The 20,385-nt window shown below is 31.4% G+C and overlaps 1 protein-coding gene across 1 annotated transcript in view; it reads right to left on the bottom strand.

Annotated features, from left to right (window-relative positions):
* Nucleotides 1-3,545: 3,545 nt before the first annotated feature.
* The window catches only part of ELOVL4 (ELOVL fatty acid elongase 4), a 46,134-nt gene continuing 29,294 nt past the window's right edge, over nucleotides 3,546-20,385 (bottom strand). The window contains exons 4-6 of the mRNA XM_051997316.1: nucleotides 14,574-14,745; nucleotides 11,722-11,849; nucleotides 3,546-5,974 (exon numbers count right to left, since the gene is read on the bottom strand). Of these exons, the coding sequence (XP_051853276.1) occupies nucleotides 5,702-5,974; nucleotides 11,722-11,849; nucleotides 14,574-14,745 (573 nt within the window). The 3' untranslated portion in view covers nucleotides 3,546-5,701. The remainder of the gene's footprint in view (nucleotides 5,975-11,721; nucleotides 11,850-14,573; nucleotides 14,746-20,385) is intronic.

The raw sequence follows: 20,385 nt of genomic DNA on the forward strand, positions 1-20,385 counted from the left end.
AATCATATTTCACAACTATCCCCCAATTGATTGGCATCCCCTCAATTTCTAATCCTTATGTACATATAAGTCCTTCTTCCTTTTCTTTTATCTTTTTTTGTGATACAGATTTAACAGTGCTATTGCTTGGGCAAAGGATATGCATAGTTTTATAGCCCTTTGTGCATAGCTCCAAATTGTTCTTCAGAATGGTTGGAGCAGATTACTTGCTCCACCAATATTTTATTAGTGTGTCTATTTTCCCACACCCTCTCCATCATGTCATTTCTGATATGTGAAGTAGTACTTCAGAGTTGTTTTAATTTGAATTTCTCTAAACAATAGAATTCAAAAAAGTTTTCATATGACTACAGATAGTTTTGATTTCTTCTTCTGAAAACTGTTTGTTCATATCTCTTTACCATTTATCAATTGGGGAATGACTTTTATTTTTATAAATTTGACTCAGTTCCATATTTGAAAAATGAGATCCTTATCTGCTACCAACTTCTGTTTAATGGGTGAGTTCATCCCATTCACATCCATAGTTATGATTATTAACAGTGCCTTTCCCTCAAAGCTATTTTCTTCTGTTTATCCTTCTCTCTCTTTTTTTACCCTCTTCCTCCTCAAAAATCTGTTTTACTTCTGGCCATTACCTCTTATTTCTTTCCCTTCTTCTCTGTGGAATAAGAATAGATGTCTATATCCAACTAAGTATAATTGACTCATACCCATGCCCTCCACCTATTTAAATCATTCAACCTACCCTAATAAGGATAAAATTCTTATTTTAAAAATCATTATCATATTCCCATATAAGTATTTAAACAATTTAACTTTAGTCTCTTATGAGTTCTTTTTTAAAATTTGTTGTACTGCTCTTAAGTTTAATATTTGAAAGTCATATTTTTTATTACATTTTGGTCTTTTCATCATGAATGCTTGAAAGTTTTCTATTTTACTAAATATCAATTTTCCCTTTGTTGGGGTTTACATTTTTTTGAGGTTTTGTTTATAAATGTTCTGACATATTGTCTTCTGACCTTATATCTTGATTTTCTCTATCACCATAATAGATTTTTACATTCAGATTATTTTTGTTGTTTGCTCATTTTACCATGCTATATTTTGACTTTGAACTCTATGTTAAGGTTTGACTCCATTCCTGAAGTTGGGGAGGGGTACGATTCCAAGCTTTAGGCTTTATGCATTGCTGTTTTCAGAGAAAGTTGGGGGGTAAGGGTGGCATTGCAAATTTTGGGGCCTTTCCGGATAAGATGATCCAGGATGAAATGGTATCACTGCTCTTTTGCAACTAGAATAAAGTTCCTCTTCAGGGTCCTTGTTCCCTTGTGACTACAAATGATATTGGTCATCAGACTCCCTTGGGACAGCAAGTACTACTCTTGGATTTATGACCCTGGAACTATGACCCAGACGTGGTTATAAACAATGGAGATTGAAAATAGCACCCTATCTTGTATGCTAGTGTTAGCATAGAAGGCTTCCTGTAGTTTCCGGTTAGTTGTCTGATCTTTCCATCTCTCATTTGAGAACTCTTGAAGCTGCTAATGCTGCTGGTGCTACCGCCAAGGCTCACCAAAGGTGTTGCTACCATGTGGGTTCTGGTCCAGCCCCCACCCTAAGGCAACAGATCACTCCTTCTGATTTCCTGATTTTTCTTGGACTGGAAAAATATCTCACTTTGATCTTTTGTTGCCTCTGGTGCTACAGATTTTCATTTGAGGTGTTATTGTAAAGTTGTTCTTAGGGCAATATTGAGAAAGAGCTTGGCTACTTCCCCTACACTGCTGTCTTGGTTCCTTTCCCCTGAAGTCCTTATCATCATTGTCTTTCATATAATTATTGTTTCTATAATTTTTTAATCCCTTCATTATTTAGGATTCCATTATTGTCTTCATTTTGGTTTGTTTCTTTTGCTTTTGCTCTCTAAACTGATTACTATTTTCATTGTGTTGTGGTCTAAAAAGAAAGATTATTTCTGCTTCTTTACATGTATATGCTATATCTGGGCTCTAATAAATGGTCAATTTTTGAAAAAAAATATCCTTTGTGTTATTAAGAAATAGATATATCCTTTAGTAGGTCTCTTTTAGAAGCTACCATAAAATCTTTATCTCTTGCTCTAGCCATTTGTTCAATCTTATATTTTCTTCTTGTTTATATTTGTGTTAGATGTTTAAATGTCTCAGGCTGCTTTCATCATCTTACAACATAGTCATCATTCAGTTGATGGGCACCTTCATTTTCAATTCTTTTTGTCACTACAAAAAGTTGATACAATTTTATACTTATATAGATACAGACTTTCCTTTTTCTTTGATCTCTTTGGGATGAAGACCTAGTATTGGCATCACTAGATCAAAGGGTGTACACAATTTAGTCAGAGTTTCAAATTGCTTTTCAGAATGGCTGAGTAAAATTTTAGCTCCACTAACAGTACATTACAGTGTCCATTTTCCTATATTTCCTCTAACATTTGTCTAACTTTTTGTTAATTTCGGCAGTCTGATAATTATGAAATAAAAATTTACATTTAAAGTTATGAGAATGAAATTTAGATTTTTCTCCGTGTGTGTGTGTCTCTAGAATTGATTATTTTCTAAATTGGGATTTTTTTTGGTTCTTCTTTTGAGGTACTATTCTATCCCTACAATTTAAAAAAAAATCTACCTTAAGACAAGCCTCTTCAAATAATCTCTCTTATCGACTTGATTCATCCTCACACCTTAACCCCTTCCCATTGGTCACATCTTTGCTTCTAATTTAGGAGTTTAGCCCTGCACAATATTTCTTTTCTGCCCCATTTTTCTCTGTTGATTAGTTCCCTGACTGAGAGTGACAGCCTCACAGAGGGCCGTCTATCCCTTATATACCTACTGCATCTTTTTTGGTAGATATAGTTGAATCCCACTGTTTGTTGCCATAGAGTGGTAGTGTGAGAGCACGGTCAAGGTGTGTTGGTAGAAACTGCAGTTGTAGAAGGGCTATTGTTGAGTTAGTCCCAGAACATGTCAGTGGGTTGGCTTATGTGTTCTGTTGGAGTATAGGGAATATTGGAGGATGGCAGTTGTTGGTAGTGTGTCAATGTATTGACAATTAGACATTTTGTTCATTTATATATTAGGCACTTTTTAGCTTCCTTGGAGTCTTGATCAGAGGAAACAACTGTATTTGTTCTACTGATGGAGCATAATTTCAACATGAGGAGATTTTGATAGCAGAAACCATGGAAAATGTCTAGTTCTCTATCTTGTTTGTAATATGACCCAGAAATCGTGGAAATAATTTTTTGATGAAAAATATACTTTTGAAAAACTAAGCTAAAATAAATTTCTATACAATATATAAGGTAGGCATAATTATGTTGTATTGAGGTTCTTGAAAGTACAAACTTTAAATTAGAAAAGAAACCCATTAGTTACATGCATATAGCTTAAAGATAAGGATTAAATTCCCAGCAATATATATGTGTGTGTATATATATATTTATATATATATATATACATATATATATGTAAATTAATTAAGAGAAAAGATCATTTTCCCCCTGCAGCAGCATATTTATTGTGCATAAATCAAGTGGAAGAGAATGAGGAGCTCAGAGAAATCAGTACAGATTATTTATACAGAGTTACAAATTTATCATGATTACAGAATTAAGAAGCAAAAACAAACTGTGTTTAATCCTATCTGACCATAACATTATAGATCTGTAGCAAGTACCTTACAATTCTCAAAATTGCAAATGCATTAAGAAAAAACAAACAATGAAATGCCTAATTTTAATGCACAATAAATATTTTTTGATTTACAAAATTTTAAAAAATATTGTCTGCCACAGTCATACATTATATATCCTGCACATGCAGTTTTAACATGTCAATAAAATTTTTAGAACCTTGTTCATGCTTTTGTGTCAAGTATTACAGTTTTCCACTTTTTTAAAATAGAATTATGTCCAATATCTCCCTTATAAATTAATTTATGTAATATGTATATATTTTTTAATGTCCGGACCTGTGATTTCTTCAGTACTGGGAACTCCCAGTGGGGAAACCTCTCAGTAAGATAGTTTTCTCTATGATACCTCATTCATAATTTGTAGTCTTTGAAGAGTTGACCGGGATACTTAGAAGTCAAATGACTTGATCATCTAGGATCACATAGCTTATATATATTTATATCTCTGAGGCATGATTTGAATACAGGTCTTAATAACTTCAAAGCCAGTCTTCCAACCACTATATCATACTCTTTCACAAAGTAATATGTATAAATAGTACATATTCTCTTCCCTACTGAATTGGTCACATATTATATAAGTATTGCTTTTCAATGGCAAATGTAGTTTCATAATCCTGTCTTTATCTATGTCTAATGTCTATGACATTAAACATTGTGGATTTCCTAATCTCAGCACCAAGGAGTCAAAAATATTGCACTAGAATGGGATTGTACTACACATTATTAATAAATACTATCTGAACTTAATCACAACAAAATTATCACTATAAAACTAAACTTGTATTTAAGTGAAAAGAATGATTTTATAGAAAAACCTGAGTATACTCTATTCACAAAACTAAGGAAGAATAGTAGGTTTTGGAGTTAACATGACTAACATTACATTGGAAGACTCCTTGTGTGTGTGGTATTTTTTAAAATTAAAATTTATTTAATTTTAAATGTACTTGTCAACAGAAGAGGTAGGTATATTTATACATATGAAATCTGTAACAGACACTAAAATCAAAACAAGTAAAATCAGATAAAATCAACATACTTTTTTAAAAAAGCACATAAATGTAACTGTTGATATTGCTAATAAAGACAAGAGACATTTCATGTTCCAATTAGACAATAATTATAATTTTTCATAATACATTCTGATAGAAACAGATATTCAAAGGCTACCTTTTCCTCACAAAAAAATTGTTTCCCCACAATCATTTGCATCACAATAACCTTTGGACTGCTAAAACATATTTTCTGCAATGTTTTCTTATATTCACCAACACCGGACTTCACCAAACACTTAAGACTTTAGAGTCATTACCAGATTTTTAATACCTAATTAAAACAAAAAAAAAAATGGCTTGTTCAGACCACTTTAGCAAGTAAATCAAAATCCAGAATACTTTAGATTGTTTATGTTGCCATTATGCTTCAATCCAGAAAATGGAAAGTGTTCCCTTTCAAACTAGGGCATGTAGCTGGTAATTTAGACTAAAGGATTGTTTGTGAGAGCGCGTATGTATGCTAATGTCCTCATTAAATATAGTCACTTTGTGATATGGCTCATCTAGTTGGTTCAAAAACCAGTGTTAGAAGAAACCGCACATATGCACAAAAAGATTTATGAAAACTCCATTATATTTGAACTAGTATTTTACTAGCAAAAGTTCTTCTGTGAAGAACCTCGTAGCCCAAAAAGGCAATCTTCCAAATAATAGGACGATCCTTTAGTCTGGACAAAAACCAAAAGTTAACTAAAAGTCTTATTGTTAAAACAATATTCATAAATAAGCATCTGGGTATCTTACCTAACACTTTAGTTAGTCTAAAGGTTAACTGGCACAGAGAGAGAAGGCTCCTTTCTCCCTATTCCAAACCCTCATTTGCTTGTGTTTTTCCCTGAAAATTTTATCAAATGGGAAGTTCCTCACTGTGAACAAAAATTAAGGCCTGGATCAAGTTATTCTCCTTTTGCCTTTCCATTATGCTTCTTTTTTCCATTCTCCACCACTGACTGCTTTTCTGATTTGCTTACACCATTTGCTGAAATACCATTTGTGGCTGTTCGGGCTTTAGAAGTCTTGGGGTCATTGTATGTTTGATAGTAGAAATTGAGAAACAGAAAAATAAAGCTGATGGCATAAGCAATGAGAGCCCAGTGCATCCATTTGGGGAAAGGGCAATCCGTATAAAGAGACAATGCTGTGTGTCCAATGGTCACATAGAACTGAACCTGAAAAAAGAAAGGCATAGAATAAGATTAAATGGAATATGTTTTATAAAGTTATCTTTTAGAGTAGCACAAGAGCTCTAAAGAGCTGAACTTGAACTTAGATTGAATCTGAACTCTGTTTCTACCACCTTGGTAACCTTAAGCAAGTTAGATACAGCTTTTATGGGCCTTAGTCTTCTCTTGTGTAGAATGAAGGGATTAAACTAAGTGAACATTGTTGTTCTTTTTAATTCTAAATTTATGATCCTAGGTACAAATCAAGTTCAAAAATTATTCTTATAGAGGAAAAATAACATACATCTAGAGAAACACATATCCTTGAGTACACAGAAAAAGTATATTATTAGTGCTATACTTTCCATTTTGATTAAAATTTTTGTCTACAGCCTGATTATTTTAGATTGTTCTAATTTTTTTTTCAGAATTCAATATAAACAGACTACCAAGTCCTGTATTACAGGAATATATAATGTCCTAAAAGTCTTAGTGCAAACTTAAACTTTTATAGCTTTGGCAATTTATCTGTATAACTAAAAATTTAGTGAAACTCATCATCATAGTCATTTCTTAATAAAGGAGAGATAAATAAACATTTAAAACTTTTTTGAAGTAAATAGAAACTTGATAAATTTAACTCCTGGATAGATCTATAAAAAGATCCTGAAAATTATCCCCAAACCCCAAAGTTATAGATTATGAAGTTCTTGTTTGAAATCATGAAAATTGTTAAAAGTACATAATAGCCCTACTTATGATATGAGAATTAAAAAATAGGTAAGCTTATTTAATAATAAGTTTCATTGAATTATATGTGACTAACTTGTTAGGTATTTTGTAAAAAGGATTTGTTCTATGTCATGTTTAGGACAAGCCTATTCAATAGACATTATGCTCCTTCTACAAAACTGATATTAATTCTCCTTTAAGTTGCATGTCAAGATTTTTCTCACCTAAGGATGTTATCTTACAAAAAAAATTATTCTCATGATATTATGAAAGGTATATTGAGTTTGTAGTCAGAGAATCTGGATTCCAGTCCTATTCTGCTATTTACTTCATTGATCCCCCTTTGAAAGTCATTAGACCTTTCTGAGCCTACATCCTCATGTATAAAATGTTGAGTGTAAACCAGATGAGCTTTAAAAATTCCAAGATTTAAAATTCAAAGAAAACGAAGAAAAATTAACTTATTTTAAATGAATCCATAATTCAACAAATATTTATTAAGTATCTACTATGTGAGATACTATGCCTAGATTTTGGATATAGAGAAATGAGAATTCTTAGACTTCCATGGCAAAAATCAAGATTTTTGATTGATCCAATTTCACAATGATCTTCTGAACCTACATCACTGAACAAAAAAGGGTGTGTATATACGTGTGAGTACTTATTTGTGCTTTCACAATAAGTACTAGGTATAGGCTCTGAGAAAAAACAAACTCTCTACAATCTACTTATGATTTTTGCTTTCATTTCTTTTTTTCCCCATTATAAACTCAATGTACAGACAAGTATTACAAAAACACCTAGGTAATAGAAAAATTAATTTATACATATATGAAAAACATTTCTAATATCAAAAGCTTGGGGAGGGGGGGAAGGAAACTACTTATAGCACTTTGGTTGCAAACAAGTCCTTCACACCCAGTATTCTAAAAAGGCTGTGTTTCCTGTTTGTTTGGTTAGCTTAGCTGTTTAGCAATTCAAAGTAGAAATGAGTAGTATTTTCAGCTATGATTTGACTGATAAAATTTAATATAAGCTATGATTAAATAAAATTATAATAAATGCCAAGCAGTCCTCAGGTTGGTTTCTGAAGTTTTTAGTTTGTCTGAGGGTAAATCCTTTGTTCTGGATGGAACACTCAGGCTACTAGAATTATATGCTAAGTGCAGATTACTCCATTTCTATTGCCCTGTGGAGGGAGACTGATATTTTCTATAGTTAATCTACTTTCAACATCTGTTTATTCACCAAATATATGAAGTTACCATTTGTGAGAAATTGCAAGGTATTGAAGAAGATATGATGGTGAAAGTCAATTAGTTACCAGATCAAGGAACTAATAACTTACAGGTGATGAGACATTAAAAATATAACACAGATGGGTTATTTGAGGAGTAAGAACAAAACATTAACACATATTTAAGAATTTAAAACACTTTTAATTCTTCTCATCATTAAAATGGATCATGTTATAGATTTGGAAGGGAAATCAAAGACAGTCTAGTTAAAGAATCATAGAATCACATATCTAGAACTGAAAGATACTTCAGTGGACATCTAGTTCAACCTTCTCATTTCACAAATGAGGAAACTGATTTCTTAAGATTCCTTAAGAACACAAAGGGAATAAATGGTAAAGGCATGATCTGAACATGTCTTCTGACTCCAAATTCACTCCTATTTTTGCTGTCTGACATTACCTTAATCTATTACATTATTAATGGGACAGAGTAAACCAAGTTACAAATCTGATTATATCCTTTGACCAAAATTTTGGCATCCACAATAGTTTTGTTTTATTTTGCTCAATTAAATTACCAATATTTATAACAACTAACTTAGTGGATAGAATTTCCTTTAAAAGAAATTAGTTGACTTTACTATCATTAGTTATAGATAATGTTTTTAAAAATACTTTTTATACAAGTCTATTTTTAAGTAGGATGTCCATATTTTTTATTTGTAAGTTCCATTACTCATGAAGGAAACAATTTTCTGATGATTTTTATAATTATTCTCCCCATATTTCTTCCTTGGTTTTGTGTGTCATATTTATGAAATATATCTTAGATTATCTAGTAAATGACTTCAATTTACAAAGATATTCTTTAATTAAACTCCCAAGAAATCAAAGTAATACATGGTAGAAATCAAAAGGCTTAAGGTTTTGAAGGTGCAAAATTTTAAAACTGGAAATGGGTCTTACACACATACACACAAAACTATTTAAGATGATTTTATCATCTTATAAAATACAAAATATAAAATTTCAAAGGAAAAAACGTTAATTTGGAAACCAAGTGAGAAGTAAGAAGTAAAAGGTAATATTAAATAAGAAGAAGACACAAATTAAGATTCTGGGAGGTGAGGAGGAAGCAGAAACCCTAAAGAAAACTATACAATTACTAAATGTTAAAATTGGAAAGGACTTTATAAATCAATCTAATTCCCCAAGAAGATGACTACTAGCCCCATCTTTCATTGGGATCAAAAAAAGAAGAAAAGGACCCAGTTCATTAAATTATATAAAAATTCCTTTTGTGCTATCAAAAAATTAACTGAATGCCTATCAATTGGGAAATAGCTAAAAAAAACTGTGATGTATGAATGTAATAGAATACTGTTGTGCTATAAGAAATAAGGAAGGGAATTATTTCAGAGAAGCCTGGGAAGACTTGTATGTATTAATTCAGAGTGAAATATACAGAATCAGGAGTACAACTTATATAACAATAACAATACTGTAAAGATAAATAATTTTGAAAGACTTAAGAACTTTGATAAATGTAATGAGCAATCATAATTCCTGAGAATTAAAAAAGTCATACTCATAGCACAAAGTGAGACATATATAGTTTGGAATTTTTTTTTTTTTGCTTGACCCTGAATATTTGTTACAAAAGTTTTGCTGTTATTTTTTTTTTTTGAGTGAAAAGAAAAGAGGAAGAGAACATATTTATTTATTTATTTAAAAAAATTAATTAAAACCAATCCAATTCAATTTTCTCCTTGGACTTGTTTCCTTATTTTTAAGTAGTTAAATTAACTTGTCTGTGGTCATATAAATAGCAAAAGAACAAGAACTAAAGTTAAAGTCTTTTAGCTTCCAGTCTTGGGTCTTTCTATTATATCACTGAGGAGAAACAAGAGGAAAAGTAAACTAAGGGTTTTTTAAAATGGCCATATCTAATTTAGACAAGGAGGACAAAAAATTGGGGTAGGTAAAATAGATTTGCTCAGAGACTTAAAATTTATAACAAATAAAATTACACCTATGCATATGTTTACATACAAAATGTTTTCTAAAAGCAAAAGTTTTTTTAATCCAAAATATAGTTTTGATTCTATCCTAATACATGCCTTTTAGATAAGCATAAGTCCCTAACCAACTGATTGTTTCCACCAGAATATAACTTATTCATGTATTAATAAAGTGTTAAAATTCAGTGGTTACTTTATTAAGTATGAATAATCTTCTCTGATGGAATTAAGAGAGATAGCTTGGGACTGGTCAGTTAAAAATGGATTATGCTGCTAGAAGTCTTTAAAATGCTGAGTTCTCCAAATCTGGAACTAGTCCAGAGTAGAACAAGGCTTTCAAAAGAGGTTCCTATGCCTGCATCTGAAGGAGATAGAAGAAAAAAGAATTTTTCTGCCTGCCCTTCTCTTATAAATCATGGCACTTTGAAGTTGGTTTCTTAAGCAGAAAGCCTCGCATCCAGTATGGAAAACATGTTTTCCAAGCAGGAACAGGCACAGCACAGGCACAGAGAAATAGCATTCAAATAGCTTCAAGGAGCAAGATCTTTGGCAGCAAAGAAAAGAACTAGTGATAGAACTCAAGAAAGAATTAATTCTGGCAATTAAGGGTTGAATTTTGAAGAAGTGCTGATCCTAGAAGCCCACAAAAAACAATTCACTTAGTTCAGAAACTGATGGGAGAGAGAGAGCTAGGACTTATAAGAACTATACAAGAAGAGAAGAGCATTGTGGCCCTACAGTTGTGGAGACATGATTTACATACACTCTTGACATGTGAGATTTGTAACCCCTAATTTTGTACTTATTCTTACCGCGTAGAAAGTGCCCCAAGTTTATGGAGCACCTCTTTCATAGCTATTGTTTTTATTGGGAATTTATGAACTAAAGCTGTTGGAATGGAGGCACAACGAGGACCATGGAGACTTTTTGTCACATAACAGCTTTTCTAAGAAGATTCAACTTATGTGTATGTATGCAAGTAGAGAAAGTAGCTCAGCTGGGTGTTACATAAGAATAAAAAAACTTTTTACGTGTTTCCTAAATGTTTCTTGACTGAAGTTGGAGAAAGGCGACTATCCTGGTTAATTTTTTGAATTATGCTCTTTTTCTTATTTCTTTTAATAGCATTTACTTTATAGTGCTTCACAATTTTCCAGGTTTTTAAAATACTTGATTCTCTAATCTAATTGACAAGCACTATAAATTAAGTGATATTGAAAAAATAAGAGAAAATTCTAATTATGAAAGTTAGTTAGGATAGTCCCCTTTCTTTAACTTCAGTCAAGAAACATTTACTAAACATTGCACTGAGAATAAAAAAAAGTTATAATACAAACTCTGTCCTTGAAAAGCTTATGATAGTCTAAAAAAGAGTAAGAAATGCAAAGGAAAAATTCCTGTGAAGTGCTATGAAAATGCCTTACACTTAATAGTAATTCAGTTGGCTAGCCAAAAATTATGCTATTGATTCTTAAGGTCTGTAACTTAACAATTTCTATTATAACTTAATGATCAAATTTATTTTCATATTTATTTCATGAAATGCTTTTCTGTTTAGTGAGGAAAGTATTATTTCTAATATGACTGTGAACATGACTATTTTGTCCAATGGATCCATAATAAGGAAGAATCTCAACTGATGAGGTTAAAGAGATTAAAAAAAAAAAACCACTTTTTAAAAACAGTCTAAACCTACTTTCTATTAAATAACATTTTCACTTGGTTACTCAAAGAAATTTAATAAATATTTTACTTACCAACTGCAAAATGGTCAAGTATCGTTTCCACCACAAATATTTCTGAATCCATGGGCCAAATGCAGTTAAGCCATAATATGAATACATAATCACATGGATAAAAGAATTAAGCTGAGCTCCAAAAAATGCTGTTGAAAAACATAAGTAACAATTATAATGTTTTGTTATTATAATTATAATCAATTATAATTATTTGTTTGGTTTTTGCTACTTCTCAATCTTATGTGTTATAATAACAATTCAATCAGAACATATAACTAGAACTTTGTTGTATCAGGCTTTTATGGGAAAGAAGCAAAGTATTTAAACTTGTGCATGTAAACTTTATTATACCTTTATTCCAAATTTTGGGGTATGTCCTGAGACAGTACAAATTCAGCATCATTTCCTAAACTTTATATGTATATAGAATTGTAAAATACTATCAGATGAATACTAAAAGTCTACTAAATTACTCTACTGACTTCAGATTATCAAAAATTAAATAATCTTCACTATATTTATCTAAAGAAGGAAAGTATAAAAAGAGAGATATTCTAGAGTAATAGAAATAATATTGGACCAAATCTAAAAAGTGGCAAATGGTGGGTACCATCATTCTACAGGTGAACCCTACAGGAGACCCAAAATAAGGTTGATATGAATGGCCCCAGTCAAAGCAGCCCAGAATGGAGTGGACTGATGGGTTTCCCTTCCTAAGGAGGAAGAAAAAAAAGAGTACTGCAGCCCAATTAAATGAGCTCCTTATTATTAAATATGATGGTCTTTTCTCAGCCTTCATCCTTGTTGACTTCTCCACAGAATCTGACACTTAATTTACCATCTTTTCCTCCTAGAAATTCTCATAACATTTATCTCAAAACAATTCTCCTTCTACCTGTCTGACTACTGCTCGGTTTCCTTTGCTGGGTCATCATCCATATATCATGTCCTTAACTCTGGGTGTAATAATAATATCTATCATCTGTTGATTGCAAAATGCTTTACATGCATTCTGTAATTTAATTCTTACAGCAATCTTGTGATGTAAGTGTATTATTATTTTCATTTTATAGAAGAGGAAGCTGGAAAGCTCCAGTCCCATATCACCAATTGTCTCTTGGACATTTAAAACTAAATGCTCAATAAATATCTTAAACTTAATATGTCCAAAACATAACTCATTACCCTTTTCCTCAAACCCACTTCTTTTCCAAATGTCTCTATTTCTTTCAAGGGCATCATCATTCTTTCAGACACCTAGTAATACTTGTTATACTTGACCCCTAATTTTTTTTTCACTGCTCATATGCAACCAATTGCCAACTCTTCCCCATTTGCCTCCACAACTTTTTTTTCTGTTTAACCTTTGCCTAAATTATTTGAATAAGCATCCAAATTGGTTGTCCTACCTCAAGTCTAACCTTTTTCCAATTTATTTTCCACATAACTGGCAAAGCGATTTACCTAAAGCATAGGTCTGATTATGACACTGTCTTATTCAACAAATTTTGTGACTTTTTATATTTATCCTCCCTTATTTATAAGATCAAACATCAACTCTTCTGTTTAGGTATTGAAAATTAAATGAAATGTATCTTCAGAAGATCTAATAAGAGTAGTATGTAACTTCCTCCAAATTACATTTCAGCAAAAGATGAAATGAGAAGAGGAAGGCAGATTGAAGCAATGTTTGATAAATTATAAGTGGTAATAGGATCAGAAAACAGAAATTCAGAGGAAAGGACAATAAATAGGTTTAAAAATATAAAGGGCAGGATATAGAAGTTGATGGACTAGTAGAAGAGGGATGAGCAGAAAAAGGAAGAGTCATGATGGAATTCCAATATGTTTAGGCAGAATGAGAAGTAGAAAGACAGGAAGTTTTCCAACAAAGGAGGGAATTTCAGAATTAATAAACAATGGAGTGAATAGATCTCTGGCTTATGGTGAGAGCTAAGAAATTGTTGGGTTTTATGACTGTATTAATGTAGAAAAAAATTGTTCAACAATGTTTATGGCTTTATTTCTTAAACTCTAAGGAATAATGCTTATACATAAAACATTTGTTTACAGGGAATCAATGAATTTATTTTAAATAAAACTTTGCAAAAATAATTCATGTATGAACTAAGTTCACCATTTTCTCAGCAATTATAATAGAATGACAAGAAAAACATATGAATAACTGCATCATTAACATTATCCCTTTATGTTCTGAGGACTATACTCCTCCAGGCCTTCACAATTTTATGCAAATCAAGAGAGGCTTACAAGATTCAGTATGTCAAATTTCACATGTGCTCATCTTTCACTGAAATATTCTCAAGCCATCTGATCCTCAGAAGAGCAGTTCTTGGATCATATTAAAAGTTCAGAAGCTCTTTAATATTAGTTCAAATATTTTAATATTTTGGATAAGATCTTGATTCTAGATATCCAAGATGAACCCAAACCAAAGCTGTTATGGATACCCATAATACCTGACCTGGGGGGGAGGGGAGGGGAACTTCAGACTGAGGATAAATATCTTGGTATCCTTTTGAGACTGATGCAATGGAACAGCACAAGAATAGAAGGTATTGGATTTTTAGGTTTATCTTGCTCTGAGTCTGCAAACATTTCTCCACATGTGATTTTTCTTTGGTGTAAGACTAATCATACATATAGCCCTCTTCTTTTATATACCTTCTTTCAGAAATGAAGTTAAACCAAAAAGGAAGTTAATTGACACATCTATAAGCTGATAAATGCCACTTTAAAGACCACCAATTCTCCATTACTTCCCTTCAAAAATGCATACAAAAATCCATGTATTTCATGCAAACATAATAAATTTTCTTTGTTCAATGAAAATTCCAAAAAATGCTTACCTTGTCCTCCTGCTACCCACTTAATGCCAATCCACCACAGTGTAAACATAGTACAGTGATGATACACATGAAGGAAAGATACTTGGTTGTTTTTCTTCCTCAGAATGAAGAACACTGTATCCAAATACTCAACTCCTTTTGATACAAAGTACCACCACAGAGCCCCAGCTATCTGCAAAAGGAGAAAATTAAACATGTTTGTAAACACAAATCATCAAGTGTAACTATGCTTATTTCAAATAATTCAATGATTATTATATGATGTGTTACATGATATGGAAGCTAAAAACTTATTTACTCCAAAAGATTTGCTATCAAAATATCTACAGCATGATCCAAGCAAAGATTAATAATCGGGTCTAAAGCTGGATGAATACAATGTTCAAAGAATATTCCATTCTGTCAGATGTCTCAATGTTTTCTTTATAAACAATACTAAAGATGTGAATATAAAACACAACCAAAAATAATACAACTTTCTCAAGCTCATTAGCTATGCTTTTCAATGATTTCTATAGAAATTTATCTTAAATGACTAGAAACTTAAAACTTAACTTTTTGGATAAATATATAATTCAGGTACCTATGCCTAGCATACATCATAGACACTTTCCAATATGTGTACTTTATCACAGTATATCATATTATATAATATGTAAATACAATTATACACAACATACAATATACCACATAATATCCAATATACAATAAAATATGATGAAGATATTGTATCATAAAACACATACTTCAACAAACATGTACTTTATCAAAGTACATAGTCTTTTAAAAATCTTTTTCAGCAATTAGGATCTAATAGAAATGGTTATCTATAAATTGAAACCAGAGGCAATAACCACTAGCAACAATATACTCAATGCTTTATAGTTTTAATTCTTACAATACAAAGATTAGCCTCATTTTTATAAAGAGATAATACAGCTAATAAACATCTTAACTAAGATGCAAGCCTAATAATTTTGAGTCTAATTCCTGTGCTCTTTTTTCAATATAGCTGCCAACAATAGATTGCAGTATAAGTTTCTTTGATAATTAGATAGGTCTGTGATTTCATTGCTGAACATAATCCTTCCAAACATATACTCATAATATTCATAACAAACTCTCCAATAAACATATTACAAGAAGTTCAACCAATAATTTTGAAAATTTCATCTATTGTCTCTCTAATTTGATACATATACCAATTAAGAAGATGGGCTACTTAAAAAAAATCATTATGTGTTCAGGCCACCATCTCCCTCTTCCCCAACAATTTTATTTTCTTCTGACAGTATAGGTAATATTGCCTTTTCTCCTTTTCAGGCCCACAATGTTCCTTCTTTACCTTTAGGCAATCCTTATATTTAATTCTTCAGAGACATTATATTAATACTACATATTATTGTATGTGACTTGTATCCATAAAATAAGACTACAAAAATTTCATTGTTTAAAAAAACATTCTCTTTGTTTCAAAGAGAATCTTTTAATCATTAAAATAACTACACAATTTCCTAATCCAGTCCATTTTTGTGTGTGTAGCTTAAGGAGAAGGTTTTGCTTGATTAGAATTATCACCACAGATAACACTTGTTTTTGTCCAAGTTTGTTTTCTGTATAAAGATTTCATGAATGCAAATTTTAGGATGGATTTTGAGTTTTTATTTTCCCCCTAAAGGTTTTTGTGATAGTCATATTTTCATATAAGTCCTCTCTTGCATATTCTCTTATTTCTCTAAAAAAAAAAAAAAAGGAATGCTGATTTCATTGTCTGCCATAGTACATATACACACATGCATCCATGTGTATGTACACACATGCATCCATGTGTATGTGCACACACATACATACACATTGTTTTTCTTTCTATATGAGCTGTAATCAGAACTGTTCTCTAAATAAAATGTTTTCATTTGATCTGTATTTAAAGGGTTTCCCCCCTATATAAATCTGTTGCATAGTGGGATGAATTTTGCCACAATGATTAAATTTATAGGGTTTTTCCCTTTCTGTAGTCTTTAAATCTATTTTTAAAAAACTTAATAGATTCATATAAAATTGAAGATACATTTAAAAATTTGGTTGATATTGTTGTGTCACAGTTCCCTTTTATTATCCTGCCTCAGTTTCCCTAATTGTCCTGCTTTAGTTTTCCCCTAGTTGCAATCCCTCTTTTCTGGTCATTAGAACTGAGATAATTAGGGCTATGGAGATCTCATATTCCAAAAGATAAAAACTCCTGATGTCCCATGTCAGATACCTAATTGGTATCCTCTAAGTCCAGACTTCTTGGCTCTAGTCGGACATCTCCTTAACACCCAGTTTGTTAGAATTTATGGTCCTACCCCCAACCTGTCAGAACTAGATTGTTGGTCCTCTTCCTGGAGATTCCCACTCACCAGTTTGGACTTCACTCCCTCCGCCGCCACCCCCTTCCTTCTCTCCCTTCCCTCTTCCCTCCCACCCTTTGTTTAGCGACCTGAGCTTGGAGCTACATGTGTATATATATTTCATGGGAACTTCACATTTGCTGCTGGATGTTTGGACATAAGCCCTGGGGGCATCATACCCCCAGCTCAACCTCTCCCACTCAGAAATCCAAATAAAATATTAAAAACTCTCTGATTTCTATCTTGCCTCAGTTTCTCCGGCATTACAATATCTGAATTGTATTTCATATTAATATATTTAAAACATTCCTTTCCTATATGCAGCCTCTTATGCTTAGACAAATTTGATATTTTAAATTTTGTCCACAGTCCATTTATAGGAGTTTTTTTTCCAAACAATGTATTCCTATGAATCAATTTACTTAATGAATGGGACTGATTGGATGAAGTTTTCTCAGTTTATGAGACTAGTTTATGAGAGTAGGCCTAAGTCACATGATTCTTATACCTAGAGTAGGAAGATGAGGTTTTGGGCCTCAGACTTCAGGAAGTCACATGATTATTGGGACAAGGTCTCTAAAAGTCAGACTTAAGTTAGTGACAGAAAGTGATGTGACCCACAGGAAGTGACATGACCCACAGGAAATTTACAATATTGATGACCATTGGTCAAAGATGGTTACTTCCTTTTAGTCTATCCAATGAAAAGGCTTGGGTCTTTTCCTATTTAATTAGGCGTTCTACTTCCTACTGGTCAGGTAGAGCACATGGTGGGAGCTGGGATGCTTCCTGGGTGTGCTGGGACTTTCCCTGCAGGGACTAAATAAATGCTTTCTCTTTGTACCTGAAGATGTCTCTGATTAGTTAATTTGGGAAAGGAGGTCTAGCACCCATTCCACATACTCAATAATCTCAAAACTAAATTGCTACTAGCAAGGAACTTGAGCTAATCTAGCTGCTTTCTCTAATACTATCTAATACTAATATTTTCTCATATAGTAAATCCAGGATTGTGATATTAGAGTCCAAATGCCACATCTCTAATGTCATTTAGGGTAAAAAGAGTATGTCACAAAAAGTTTTATAAATGCCTTATATTTTTCATCTATTGTGCTCTCCCAATTTTATTCTTAAATGCACTCAGTATGGATCTTTCATCAAGGATTCTTTAAACTTGTTTTCTTCTTTACTTTTTTTTTATTTTATGAGTTGATATTCATAATTTTCTACAATTTGCCTTTAAGTTTATATTCTAAACTGTTGTTCTTGATTTATATCTTGTTGGCAAGGACATTTACTAGATCTTTTGGCTCTCTACTTATGGTAATTGATTTATATTTTTTAAATTTCCTTAGAAAATTGTTATAATCTGTGTCACTATTCATTAACTTTCCATTTTTGAATACCAATAGCCTATTTAAACAGGTCAAATTGGAACTGTGTAATTATGCATCATACCTTTTATCATTTCCATATTTTCTTCTCTGTATAATTTTTTTTGTCCTAACAAGTGGTATACACACACACACACACACACACACACACACACACATTTACATTACATAAATATACATATATACATTGCATTAATTTACATAAGTATATACATATTTATACACAAACATAAAATATGTATATATGCATGTCTATGTATACACACATACAAATAATTAAGGATTGATTCCCATTCCCATTACTGAATGGATCATTTCCTGCATGTTAAATATAATTTTTTTTTTGTTATTGCAATATAGTATTTATTATAACCAGCATCTACTAACTCAGTTCTCTCAGGAACAATTTATAATAGTTAATCAATAAACATTTATTAAATATTATATGCCAAGCATTGTGCCAAGAACTGGGGATACCAAAAAGAAAAAGGCAAAAGAAAATCCTTGAGCTTGAGGAGCTCACAATCTAATGGGTGAAGACAACACTCAAAAGGAAACTGAAAAATAAGAGGGGGGCAGGGTAGGGCAAGAGCACAGTACTGAGGGTTGTTCCATAAAGAGGTTCAGAGAAGTACATGCAGGTGGGAAATGAAGAAATGGCTAGCCTGAGTACTCATTAGACTCATCATTTTATACTACAGAAAATATTTTCCAAGTTGTGGATATGAACCTTGTTAAATAATGTAGGGTGTGTTTTTCCTCTACCTTGTGTTCTAATTAAGTCCTATTAAGACACCAGATGGTACAGAAAGATTACATTACAGTCTAAGATTAAGGGTCTAGTGAGAGGTGACCTTTGTAATATTTTTAATTTTTTAATTGAAACAAAATAGAACCTTTTCTGAAAGAAAACATTGTAATCTAACATTATTTTTTTGTCAAGTGTTTATATCTATAAGTAGATGATGAGAATATGAAGTAAGCATTAAGAGATTTTGAACTAGTACATAAGTAAAATCTGTTTTTATCCTCTGGCTATTTAGGAGCTTGACACAGATTCTTTCACATGCAGGCTTAAGTGTTTAGATTTGTATGGTCTTTCATATAATTCCTATATTGATTCTATGTAAATGAGATAAATCTTTTTTGAAAAGTTAACATTTAAAATACAAAAACATAAGTTAATTTTGAAATCAGAGAAAACTATTTAGGATTCCACTACTCATTGTAGAATTTAAGTACTTGAAATACACATGAAAACAGTTGGGGGAAAAGGCTTTAAACAAACTAGTTACAATATATCTATACTTTAAAACTTCTTAATATCACATTATTTAAATGTGTTTGGACACAATCTGTCATAAATAAGTATTGTTCAAGTAGTAACATGTCTCCTAATTTACTGTTATAATCTTGTTTGATATTAGATTATTTCCATGCTAAATGCGTAATTTCTATACTTATTTGTACACTACTTTAGGAATTACTAAATTATTTGATGGGTCAATTATAGAAATGATTTCCAAGATTATTCTCAGAGTAAAATTAATTCCATTTTGTCTAAGTAAATAAATTGTAATCACTATATATCTGAGTAATTAACATTTATATTTTAAAAACCATATTATTTTATTATATAATTAATATGCTATTATTGCATAATTAATATAGTATGTATTATGATGTCATAATAGTTTTATTTTAAGACTTTTAGTGTAAAATACTTTGCAAGTATATTTGTGGCTAGCAATATGTAAATTTGGTTTAAGATAAACTCTAATCTTTATGAATGTCAGACGACTCAATAATCCTATTAAATTAGTAATCTCCCTCTTTGGAAAGTTTTCAGTGCAACATGAAAGTCAAAAAAGAAATGGTTTCTGACATCTAATATGATGTCTAACATGCAATTTATTAGATGACACTAATCTAAAGCTTCTCATTAAGTTCACATATTTGTTTATTCATTTATTTATTCAATTAAAGTTTACTATTGTCAAAATATTCAACATAATGAGGAATATAAAA

This window comes from Antechinus flavipes, chromosome 4 (assembly GCF_016432865.1).
Source record: "Antechinus flavipes isolate AdamAnt ecotype Samford, QLD, Australia chromosome 4, AdamAnt_v2, whole genome shotgun sequence".
Taxonomy (NCBI): Eukaryota; Metazoa; Chordata; class Mammalia; order Dasyuromorphia; family Dasyuridae; genus Antechinus; species Antechinus flavipes.